Below are 13152 nucleotides of genomic sequence, written 5' to 3'. Positions count from 1 at the left end.
ATATCTCAAACATGGGCTAAATGTCGGGTAGGCAGTGAAACTATTTAGTATACTTTTTTTTTTTTTCATACAGACTAGAGTACACATTTTAAAAAGAAAAATTGTGGCTTTTGGTATGTTCTATTTTTGCAGCTGTACTTATTTCAGCTGGTTGAAAATAATGTGCAGGGATGATTGCCCATGAAGCTTTTGCTGGACTGCTCACTGCAGTGCACAACGTGCATATACTGCACGGTCAGTAATTAATGTTATGCAAGACACCCGTTTTTTTCGAATTCCTAAATAAGCATGTGCATCAAAATATTCGTTGTGAGCATTTGCCTGCAGTATGCCTCATCTTGCCAGCAGACATGGCACAAGCTCCCATATCCTTCTGGCACAGGCAGTGCCATGCCGAAATGTACTGCGACTCGTAGTAGTCTGTCTGTTGCCTGGCCTGTATGTTCACTGGAATGCAGTAGGCCTTAAAGCTGGTCTCCAACCAAGTAATCAGGAGGGTTGTATGGTAAATTTGGTAGTGGATATGTCTAATCTCATGCTTGTGACAGCAGAGAGAAAAAATGCGGTTAGTCGTGTTAATGATGGCTCTCGGTGCTACAACATGAACTTGTGCTCTAAAGTAAATGTTTCTAAATTTGTTAATGTGCAGTAATTGAATATTTATGTGCAACAATATCGGGGTAGATGTATCCATCTAGACCATGTGCGATAGTGCAGCTATTTGTAGCTAGTATTAGTAATACAAGATATTGTGGAAAGTGCCTCACTTTTGTTTTTCGAAATGCATTTTAGTTTTTGATTTACAAGCAATGCATGGATTTTTGATGCTGCTATGGCTAAAAAGTAATTTATTTGTGTAATTCCTGATCAATTGTTACCAAATCACATTAAATATCATTTTATCAATAAGGAACAGACCGGACAAGCTCATCAGAACTGCTGCAAAAGTGGAGTGGTTGTTCGTTATCAATATTTGAGCATTTCAGAGTGCCAGAAGATATGGCGTTGGCAATGAAACATTGGGTACAAGTCAAGAACGAAGCTGCTTTTCCCTGTCAAAGGACCCCCTTCTCATGACCCTGTTAGTGTGACAATGCAGGCAGTGGCAGATGAAAGGGGATAGTTCCACCCCTCCATAATTTCCTCCTTGCATTGTCACGCTAGCAGGGTCATGAGAATCAGCTGACGCCATTTTCTGGAAGGGGGTGCTTTGACGGGGAAAAGGCACTTTGTTCTTGAGTTGTCTCTGACTAATGATTTATATAGAGGAGTACTTAGTTATTGATTTGTTTCATGCATCCTCCCCATTTCATAACAATACCACAATTTGCGACTATTTTGGGCATTCTACTGCCCTTTAGTACTTTTGATGCACCATGTGCCAGTACATTTAGGCTAGGTGGGTGCATTTGTATGATAGATAGTTGTCTGATAGTTAGCTGTGACTGATGTGTAAACTTGACTCTGAGAACCAGGTGAATGAAAATTTCCTAGAAACACACTGTCACTTGTTGCTGTAGTTTGATCAGGGAATTTTTTAGCTGTGTTTGTGGTGAGAGCACAGTTTGCATTGTTTAGAGTTGGTTCTTTATTTTATTGCAATTTTTAAAGTGCATTTATTCATTTCAGTAAGCAATCTGAATTGGTTCCCATATATTTTGAGTGCAAGTGTAAAATAATAAGAGGTGCAAAATACGAGAGAGCAAGAGCTCCTGAAGTATGGCATTGCAGTGGGGCCTCTTGTGATCTACTGAAACAAAATAGGGCACGACTGATCTTTAGTGATAAAATTTATGGTAACCACAGAGAAATTTGGATGATTGTAGATGACTTCCAGATGTTGGTAATTTTAGCTTGAAGCAGTTCATGACTGAAATGTTCAAAGCCTGGTGTTGTGCTGCATATTTCCTATTCATAAGGTGTGACCAGGGGTCTCACTTTTATTGGCTCTAATCCTTTAGTGAGCTTGGACGAGCCAGGCTCGTCATCAGCTTACTTTCATTTCTGGCTCATGAGTCCAGCGTAGTGTCATATGTTTTCTGTCACTTTGCATCCGGTTTAAGGTGAGTAGGGCTCATCCAAAGCATTCTTTTGGTTTGCCAACAAATGGCAGCGTGGGTACTAAAAGACCATTTTGCTACAGTTTAAAACTGTGTTTGTTGGGGGGCTAAAAGGAGTAATGGAAGACACTCATGTGAGCTGAGGTGTTTAGTGTGGTTTTTTACTGCTGTGACCAAAATACATCATATATAGGATGATTTCATATATGGTTAGATGCACTTTTTCACTAAGTGCCTTTAATGCAGGCGTTTGCATTTTTCCACCCTGACCATGACTCATAGCATTGCCCATCACCATTTAAAAAAAAGCGTGATGGGCAAGATTTAAGTTCAGTTTCTTTTGGCCCAGTTTAGTGGTGTTGGCTTACATGTTCAGTTGAACACGCAAACTTTTCAACTGACATTAGACTGAAATTGTGGCTCAGTGGTTGGAGCGTTCAGCTGCTAAGCCAAAGGACGTGGGATCAAGCCTGACCATGGCGGTCTAGTTTTGTTAGAATTGAAAGCTAGAGCCACCAGTAGGCTGTGCGATGTCTGTACACATGCAAAAAGCCTGAGTTGTTGACATTATTCAGAAGCCCTCCACTACGGCGCCTCTTTCTCTCTTCCTTCTTTCACTTCCTTGATTTCTTCCCTCAAAGCGTGGTTGAAGTGCCCACCTAGAACAAAACACTTACTTTTTCTTTCTCACAACCAGTTATTCGCGAAACTGAAGTTCAGCCTCAGGATCATTGCAGAAAATGCAATATGCTTGCATTTTGGTATTTCTAATTTGAAACATAATTCCGTGGATTATGTTCACTGAATTGTAATTTCTGCACAAGTTTTGTGCTTTGCATGTGCCGCAGCTGAATATCAGAGTGCCAAGACAATATTTCTAACTTTAACCACAATCATCATCATCATTTATTAACCCTTAAAGGTCCCGTTAAGGACATTACTTAAGGGGGGGGGGGGGGGAGGTTCTACAGGGGTGTTCAGCAGTCATACATGAATATAAATATAGAAGGAATATAGAAATACCGAAAAATATAGAATAGAAAAAAAAATGTAGAACAGGACGAAAAAAGACGAGTAACAAATTCAAATAATCAAGTCATGACAGAGTGTGGCAGAATATAAACAAAAACTGATTACAACTTTGGAAGTAGAACAGGCCGGTCAGTTTGCAGGGCTTGGAAGCTGACATTGGGTGCAGAAAAATTATTTTTCGCTGAGATGGTCGATTAGGAGCTGTCCGAATATGGAAGGATTAGCCTCAATGACAATGTGTTCGGGGAGGTTATTCCAGCTTTCTGTCGCACTGGGAAGGAAGGATCAATATCGTGGATTATATCACTGAACTCCAATTTTTAAAGACATGTTTGCTCATTTACGTCCATGCGATTAGTGAAAGCTGTAAGTTGGGTTTAATACTAGCCAGGACAGAAACTGTCGAATGATTTGAGCAGACATGGCAGTGCGAAATGCCACAGACTTGGCCAGCGTGGCGAGTCTGTTGGCCGCCATTTTGTCTGTTGACCCATTCAACCCATAGGGACGCCAAATTTGATTGCATGTTAATTCTTTGGCATGATGCACAAGACAGCGAGCATGAATTGTCACATGGAATTTCGCTACATCGTGGTGAAAAATTTTTAATTAAATTTTTCACTTAATCTTGCTTTCAGCCAGTTTCAACAGCTGAGTGATGACTATCACGTCACAGACAATGGGCGATGTTGAGGTCACGTGAGGCATAAAACATTGCGATGTAATAACTGTTGGTTCATCTATTGTCATTCCGGCTCTTGGCGCAATTAAAATAACAAAGCAGCTATTGTATTAAAGTTTTTATATGTCTCACGTAATCTCAACGTTGTGTCTACTCGTATGTAACATGAGAGTTACTATTCAACAGTTTAAATCGAAACCAAAACAGTTTGAGAGAAATAATTGAATTAAAAATTATTTATCAGGCCCAGACAAATCCCGCGTGGTGATCTGTACATATCAATAGAGATTTATCATAGCGGAGATGTATAGCGGAGTACTGTATGGCTACTGTGCACACGCAGTGGCAGGTTCCAACCTCTGTGCATACGCAGCAGGCATACGATAATCCAGTATACGTCTCTGCCAGTACGTCTCAGCTATGCTAATTATCTAACAGAGGCTTTTAGTTTTGTGAAGATGTACTAGCAGGGACAAATACTGGTTTACCACACGCTGGCTATCACGCGCAGTGGCCTCGCCTGGCCACGCCCCTTCCACTGCGTGTGTGCAAGAAGTATCTGGTTAACTGGTATATGTCTGTGCTAGTATGCTTCCGCTATGCTAAAAGCCTCTGTCTCACGCAGCATTTCAAAGAAAGAAATGCAGCCAAAATTATGGTGCTCAAATTACTGACTCCAGAGCGAAAGCAGCGGCCCCACTTTTATGCACACCCTTTTAACATCTTTTTTAACCGAAAAATAGCCTTCGTTAAGGAGTATAGGCACCTAACTTATCGGTGCATGTTTTTTTGTTTGTTTGTAATGATGCGTACGGCATTATTACACATGAATCACCAAGCACTATTCTCCTACGGCCGCCAAATAATTTATAATCAAATTTCTTTGTCGTGCTGTTTTGGTTTCGGTTTCAACAGCCGACTGGTGACTGTGACATCAAAGTGTGGTTTACGTCACGTGACGTATGGAAAAACGTCGATATAATCGCTGCTTCTGCATTCTCTTGAGGAAAGCTGGCTTCAGCACTGTAGTGAATTATAATGACGAAGCAGCGATTATATTAACGTTTTTCCATGCCTCACGTCACGTATAACCACACTTTGACATCACAGCCATCGTTCAGCTGTTGAAGCCGAAACCGAAACAGCATGACAGAAAAATTTGATTTTAAATTATTTAGCGGTCGTAGGCGATTACCATATGGTGATTCACGCATAGTAATGTCTTCCACATCATTGTAGAGAGTAAAACGTGTCACGAAAATTAGGTGTCTATATTCCTTTAAAATTTTAAGTTGGGCTAGTTGGTATTCGCTTGCTGGAAGTGGGTGTCCCTTGTGTTTGTCGTAGTTGTAATGTCTGTGTTTTTAAACCGCTACGAAAATGGTCCCAGCAATAAAAATAGCCATTTTGGTCACTCACGTCCCCTGATAGCTAGCCGTTACTCTTCCAGTACCATGGTGCCTGAGGATTTCTGCAATTTTTTTTGATCGGGGTACTGAAAAGTGTGAAAAAATTAGGAGGAGGCTTAAGCTTTGCCTTAAGAGTAGATGCAATAATGCCTTTTCCTTCTGTTTTATTTTTTTAAGATTTACTATAACATCAGTGCACATCCCCAACACACCTCACTGGCATACACACTGCAATGTGTTCACTTGGTGCCCCTCTAACACGCTTGAACCGACCCTTTGTGGCATATGCATTGCGTGCCCACCTGGCATGCAGAGGGCCTGAGTTCGAGCCCCAATGTCGGCGAATTTCTTTCTTCATTTGAGTGCTCTGGGAATATTTCCTTCATGTTTATGAGGCCTTCCTGTCAATCCTAAGTCACAGCGACAGCTTTTTGACCGAACAAGTTGTATACGCTATTGTGTAATATTGCTTTTAAAGATTTAAGACTTCAAATTTGTTGAAGAAGTGAGTTGTTAATTTTTGTGTCTCATTGTGCAAGCATGGTCAGCTGCACCATGATGGCGCAGCAAGGGGTTACCTCAACTCCTCTCTGTTTTTACCCCACTGAGGCTCCTGACTTCAGTTGAACTGAACTGCCTTTGAGATCTCAACGGTAGTTGCCATTGCTTGTATTTGATGTGGAATGTGGGTTTTAACATCCTGGAGTGATGCATGGGCTATGAGAGGCGCTTTAGTTGGCTCCAGATTAATACAGGCCCCCTGAGGGGTTCTATCATGTGCACTGACATTATATAGCATACTGCTGGCTTTGCATTTCTTCATCGAAATACGGCAGCTGCAGCCGGGATTCAATCCTGCGTCCTCGGGATCAGCAGCCAAACTTGGCCAAAGCCACTGAGCCTCTGTAGTGGGTATTGCTGCTAACAGCCATTCACTTTAACTGATGGTCAACTGAACTGCTGTTGAAAACGCCTGTTTGACAGGAGTTGTAGCTAGATTGCGTGGACTGTTGGCTAAGCCAACATGCTTAGCCCTCTAATGCCCAGGCAACAAAAATGTACGATAAAAGCTCTCAACATCCAGTATTCTGACATGCATGGCTCTAACACTGCATAAATGAACTATGTTGAGAGGAATAACCGGATACCATGTTGAGAGGAATAATAACTGAAATTTAAAAAAAATTCCCTGGACATTTACCTTTGTGTTAATGTGAATTTCAATGACAGCTGGGGTGGTGCAAAATATTGGTTCTTGTCGGAGTGTGTATGGGTTGGGGTGCAGTGCGGAGGGCAGTGGTGTGTCTCTGGTGTGCATCATGCGTGACCGTGCGACATACAGAGTAAGGCAGGTATCCGATGTGACAAACACAGCTAGAGAGGGCGTCAGATTGGGGTGGGGGGGGGCGCAGACGACAGTAATGATGCCGTGATTATGCCGAACGTTGCCCATATAGCTGTCGCTGTACAGCAAGCAAATTAGGCTAATTTCTGAATATCCTAAAAAAGGATGAAACTGCGGACATGTACTTGTGCACGTGCACAGAGTAAATCGAAAAAATAAAAATCATTTCATAACCTGCTGATGTAGCATTGCGTACCCTGGTTTATATTTTAGGCTGTTTCCTTGGGAGGATTGGCTTTTGCTATTGGTGACCTTACAGCATGCTTTCTGCATCTATGGTAGCTGACTTTGCTTTTAGAAATGTGTTGGGAAATGCAGTTTGTTTAATACTATGAGAATTTTATATATTGTTATGCAGAAGTGAAAATTGTTGATGTTAATACAGTCTGTAATTAGGACCCTTTGCTTTCAGGTAAAACCCAGTTTTACCCGATTCTTACACCTGGAGAATTTGTCTGAAACATGGATTAAATCTGATTTCTACCGAAAATTTATTTTACTCATGCACAAAGCTGACAGCATCGCACAGAAACTAGTGAATGTGTTGTTCTTATTCTAAAGCTGTGTTATCAGTTCGTTACTGATGATTTTCTTCCTCCTCTAAAGCTTTATCCATAGAATGGGTTAATTTGAGGATAAGTTCGAAAAATACTTCTTAGAACCAGACTGGAATACCACTACTGACCAGTTATCATAGTGGTATCGTGTGAAGTGGTACCCATGCTGTTGGTATTGGTCTTGCTCCAGTCGTTGCTTGTTTTGAGTTGCTGCCATGTTGTGGAGTGAAATTTTTGCACTGTACAAAGGCAGATATATCTAGCACAAATCCAGAAATGTGTCTTATAATGTATGTAACAAAATAAATGTAACAAGTCAGAAATGAAAATTGTCTGGTTTGGTACATACTTTCGTGATGCAACCTGCCATTAAGAAAATGATGAGCAAAAATTAGAGCATTTTATGTCCCGCAAAAAAAGAATTGAGCTCTAATTGACAGTTATCTTGGCCAGTATAAATTACCTGTACAAACAAATTATGGTACTTTTTGTTGTAATGCCTGATCTGTACCTAAATTTGAAGAAAAAAAATAGCCCATGATATTTACCTCCTGGAATTAAAAAAAGCTATAACAAAAGAGCCTAAATGTACAGTCGAGCCCTTTTATAACAGCCACAGTTATAGCGAACGCTCGCTTACTGTGAATGAGGGTGGTGCTACCGTCAAGATATGTATCATAGCATTGGCACTGCGTCTCAGATACTACGAACGACCATGACAACACATTTGGTTTGAGCAAATGAGGAGGCGCCTAAGTTTGGTGCCGCAGTCTGAAAATGCGCACTTCCCGCCAGTGTACAGACCGAAAAGCGTTTTCTGGCTCTGAGACATCCCCGACCCCCTTCTAAAACAATGTGGCGACATCAGAAAAGCAACTAAAAATTGGAATTGAAACCGCCGACCAAGTGCGCACCAATGGGCTACAGTGTCAATCGGTGCATGTATGTGTGCTGGTTAGTCTAAAGCAGAAGCATGTGGTGCTTGCGAAACAAGGGCAGCATTTAAAGTGCAGAAGTGCATGCGGCTGGTGATCAAGCAAAGACAGCAGTTCGACAACTATGATTGCCAGTCACATGGTGTGCTTTCTGGCCCAACCGGTTCCTCAATTTTAGCTCTGCTGTCAGGTGGAAGCGCATACAACAGGCAGCAAAATTGATATGTTGTGCACTCACATACAAAATCTGTCAAGGATCGGAGACATAGAGGCCAACCCACCACCAGTTGCCACAGATGCTCATATCGCAATTAGTAATATTGTGTCCCTAAAGCAGCTCGATGGCAGAAGTGATTTTGGCGAGAAGCACATGACCACTCCGGAGTGCTTGGAAAGCGTTATAGGGCTTGCATGAAGAAGCAGACCTGCGTAATAAATCTTTTCATGAAAGAAACGGCACTTTTGCCTGACCTCAAATACAACGAATGCAATCACCATGACCGTCAGGTTCGTTATAAGTGGACTCGACTGTACTTGATACTTTGGGCATTACAGGGGAAAACCAACAATACCGAAATGACATTCAGGACTTATAGTTTTGGCCTAAAATATTGCCACTGATTTTCCCTGTTTCTCATTTTGCAAACAAATAAAAAGCTCAGCATGTGCCTGAAAACACTGATATTGTCAAGTACAGCTTGTGCTGCTACATGCAGCCGTAATTGAAATTCAGTTTAGTGTCTTTAATACCAGGCTAAGCATGACACCTTTACCACAGTCGTCAAACTTAAACTATTGTTTTCTCTGCTGCTTACAGAGTGAAGGATCGTCCCCAACAGGCCAGGAGCAGACATTGTCCGATGCTGGTAAGTGGTATATTTCTCTTTGGGGAAACAAAATGTCCAGTGATCAATGAGCAGTAATGCTGGATATCTTTTTGGGAAACAAATAAAAAGAACTTATTGAAAAATTCATGCATTTTTAAGTCTTATATGTATTTTTTCACTTGTGCTTGAATATGTTTTTTCAGTTAAGGCTTGAATATATTTTTTGTTTTGCCAGACAATGAAAGATATCAAGAAATATTATTTGGATGAATTGCAAGAGTCATGCTCTTACGTAGTCCATTAAAGCTTGTGTGTTTAAAATCCTTGAGAGTTTCATATTGTATTATATAAACACTCCTGTGAGCTTTGATGGACTTTGCATCAGGACTGCAGTTTTCATTGGTGTACTTTCACTAGTTGCATGTGTAGCAACTTGCATTAGAATAAAGCATTTAGGACACAGAGAACAAAGGTTTTGCACTTGTTTGAATAGCAGCTGCACATGTCCCTGGCCAACATTTGCAGTTGCATATCAAACTTTCATCACCCACGGGCCACTCACCAGAGTTGGACAGTCATACTATTATGAATGGGAGGTCTGCCATTTACTTGGATCTTAAAGCCTTGCAGCTACTTTGCTGATTCTACCCTGTAGGAAGCTTCTACAAGCTATTTGTGAATCAGATATCGTGTATTTCTTCCCGGTGCAGTTCATGACTGGTTCCTCCCCTGTTTTGCTTTTGTGGTGTTGATAGTCATGCTTACAACTTCTGTGCGCTTGTAGTCCACTATGGCCATGGCTCTCTTCTCTTTGTATGATGAAGAAGTCACATAAAGAATGTTTTGGCTTCGGCTAAGCCTGGAGTTGAACACCTTGGCCCTCGGTTCTCATCTGCCTACGTGACGTTCTGAACTCATGTTTTTGGATATAGGATTGACCAGAAAGGTTTTCCATATGTCTTGCGGAATGTCCTCTATGGTCCACACCATTCTCCTAGCTGTTTTTTGGTACCCTAGACTCATTAATAGTCATCTGCCTGCTTTGGATTGTTCTAGGTGGAGTATTTGTGCTGTCAGCAGAGCCTCACAGTATTCTCTTTATATGTTGAAAATTTCTAGACCCATTATCTTGCTTGTAGCTGCTCTAGTGGGGCCCGATAGTGATTTTGTAGGTGCTTTTGATCTGAGCATCGATCTAGTTGATCTCCTCTTGATTGAGTGCATGATATGGTAGACTGCAGGTTATCCTGGGGATTATGAGTGCTGTGACAATGTGGATGGCATCTGCCTCCTTGAGTCCTTTCTTTTTGTTTGTTATTCTACGAATCATTTTGCATATTTGCTTGATTTATTTTGTGATTGTCTTGATCTTGTGATCTCTCTTCCCATAGTTCTGAAGCCACATGCCAGGTACCCTTAGTTTGTCTGTCTGCTTGATTTTTCTGGCATCTATTACAATGTTAATTTCTTTCTCTTGGTAGCGTTTGGCGTGTGTATAAATAAATTCTGATTTATCCAGGGCACACTGCATCATGCGAAATTGGTATCCTCTTGCAGATTCTGCTCCTTCTTCTGTGTAGATCCAAATCTGGTTCCATATGTAATATCGTCTGTTTTGATTATACCTTGTTCACTTTGTGCCTCCATAGCCAGCGGTATCGTGGCTATATTTAATAGCAGTGGAGATACGATACAACCTTGTAGCGTAATCTTATTGGGGTGACTTTCTTGTCTGTATAGCAGTTTCTTACTCGGACCGTAGCCATTCTCTCCGTGGGAAAGGCTTTAACAAAATTGAAAATCTTTCTGCAATTTTTTTTGCAAAGGGTACTTAAAATCGTTTTATGAATGATACTGTCAAAAGCTCCGTGGAGGTCTGTCGCAAGTATGATGCTTTCACTGTAGTTGGTAATCAGTTCTGGTACTTCCTCTTTAAGCTGAAGTAGTACATTCTGTGTCGATATTTTCATTGGAAACCAAACATGGTATCCGGTAGCAGATCATTATATTCCAAGTAATTGTAAAGCCGCGTATTTATCACTCTTTCGTAGCGTTTCCCCATGCATGAATTCCGTAGCTCTCCCAGTAACCCTACCTTGCAGCTGTGCACGGTGGTGGAATGCGACCAATAAATGGGCGGCACGTTCCTTTTGGGATGGGATGTTCATTCCGCGCAAGCATGCTGGAGGGTGGGGATCACAGATGTTGTCATATGCCAGTTCCCGCACCGACGATGCTGCACGCTCAAGGGATTTAGCAGTAGTGTTGCAGTGTACTGTCTTGTGCGCGATTTGAAGGTTATCGCATTAGTTCCGGCAAAAAGGACTATTAAATTTTTCCTGGGTTGACAGTTCCTAAATCTGCTATAATTCCTAATTCTTTGCTGTATCTTGCAAAGGAATAGTGGTGACAGCCTAGACAGTGCACGCACTGCTGCAGACATACATACAGAGTCACACTGCTCGAACACATTTTCCAGGACTATGCTGAATTTATCACAGCACTCAACAGCACATAACTGAACTATGCTGCTAAATTTAGATAGTCGACACTATGTAGGTAGTTTCCATATGTCTAATCCAGCACTGTGCAATTGATTGTGGTTGTTTTAGTGTCCGCGTTATGCACGTGCACTCCAAGCTCGCTACCACCATGGCAGCACCTCCTGAAGCAGGGAGCTGCTCAGAACAAAGATGTGGGATGAAATTCGGCCTTCTGTCTTCTGCAGCGTTCGTAAAAATTTGCAGTCACATGTTTCGATGGAGGCGAAATGCAAGACGCCTGTCTGCATTATGATGTGAGTATGTTAAAGGACCCCAAGTGGTCAAGATTATTCAGCCGTCCACTATGGCGTACCTTCCCTCCTTGATTCACTTCCTGCTTCAGTCATTCCTCGGCTGCTGAGCCATAGGACGCGGGAAAAATGCCTGGCTGTTTTTGCACTCCAGCAGTGGCCTAATGGTTTTTGCATCCGCCTCGAATGCAGAAAGTGGGGTTGATCCTCAGTGCCACTGTGTACCCACTGGCGAAACAATGGATACAAGCTTTCTGCTGGCCAGGTGCTTGGCTCCTTTGTTGTGAAATGATGAGGAAATGGGTCTTTGACCCCCACCTTCAATAGAGCGAAACACCATGTGCCATGGTGCTATTTGGCGCCAAAGCTGCCCTCGCGCCATAAATATGCGTCATCGTCATCAAATTCTGGCCGCGGCGCTCAGGTTGCAATGGAGTCGAAGTGCAAAAGGCTCTCATGTGCTCGGCAAAGTCAGTGCACATTACAGAGTGCAAGCTGATCGAAATTATTCCGCAGCCCTCCAGTGCGGCGCGTCTTCTCTCTTCTGTCTTTCACTCTCTCTGTCATCACTACCCGCCGCGGTGGCTCAGTGGTTAGGGCACTCGTCTACTGAGCGGAGTACCCGAGTCCGACCCCGACAGCGGCGGCCGCGTTTCGAAGAGGCGAAACGCAAAAGGCGCCCGTGTGCTGTGCGATGTCAGTGCACGTTAAAGATCACCAGGTGATCGAATTATTCTGGAGCCCTCCACTAAGGCACCTATTTCTCTCTTTCTGCTTTCACTTCCACCGTCATCCCTTCCCTCACGGCGCTGTTGAGGTGTCCACCGAGAAGTGATACAGTTACTGCGCTATTTCCTTTCCTCAGACTCCTCTTTTTAGCGCGAAAGCGCTGCTTCACTAGCAAAGCTGAAAAACCGGAACTATTTGGGAAGCCTCGAGCTTAGACGGAGCGCCAGCGGCTGAGGCCTTGCACAGCTGCTCCGTTAACGCGCGGAGCCCCCCTTCTCCCTCTTTCCCCGGGGCTGGGGAGTGGGGGAGGAACAAAAGTGCCGAAGAACAAAAGTGCCCGGCCACTTGGAGCGTCCGGAGGACCCATCGTCGTACTGCTTCCTCCCCCCCCTTTCATGATTCTCTCATGAGTCAATAAGGTTGTTACCTACCTACCTCTCTCCTTCTGAAGTCCCGGGTGTTGTCACGCGAGCACACAAGCGTCCGCTTGCTTTCCTCGCCAATGAACCTCAAAACGACGGTGCGGGATAGAGAAATACTTCGGCTATCTGAACCATAGTTTATTATTCACTAGAGGGAAATCTGGCGGCTGTGCACTTCATCATCATGGAGGGAGGTTTCCTTCTTCCAAGTCCACTTGGACGCCCGAGGCATGCCGGGAAGACAGCACTTCGGATTGACATCTGGTGGCTTGTTGACTGTGCTACTGATTGGATTTTCTT

General features: G+C 42.9%; 1 protein-coding gene across 1 annotated transcript in view; it reads left to right on the top strand.

Moving 5' to 3' along the window:
* The window catches only part of LOC149351524 (uncharacterized), a 116853-nt gene that overhangs the window by 10872 nt on the left and 92829 nt on the right, over positions 1-13152 (top strand). The window contains exon 2 of the mRNA XM_089580889.1: positions 8898-8946. Coding sequence (XP_089437015.1) covers positions 8898-8946 — 49 coding nt within the window. The remainder of the gene's footprint in view (positions 1-8897; positions 8947-13152) is intronic.

Source organism: Amblyomma mixtum, chromosome 3 (assembly GCF_055824585.1).
Source record: "Amblyomma mixtum isolate Tamu chromosome 3, ASM5582458v1, whole genome shotgun sequence".
Lineage (NCBI taxonomy): Eukaryota > Metazoa > Arthropoda > Arachnida > Ixodida > Ixodidae > Amblyomma > Amblyomma mixtum.
This window is presented reverse-complemented; position numbering and strand designations above follow the sequence as displayed.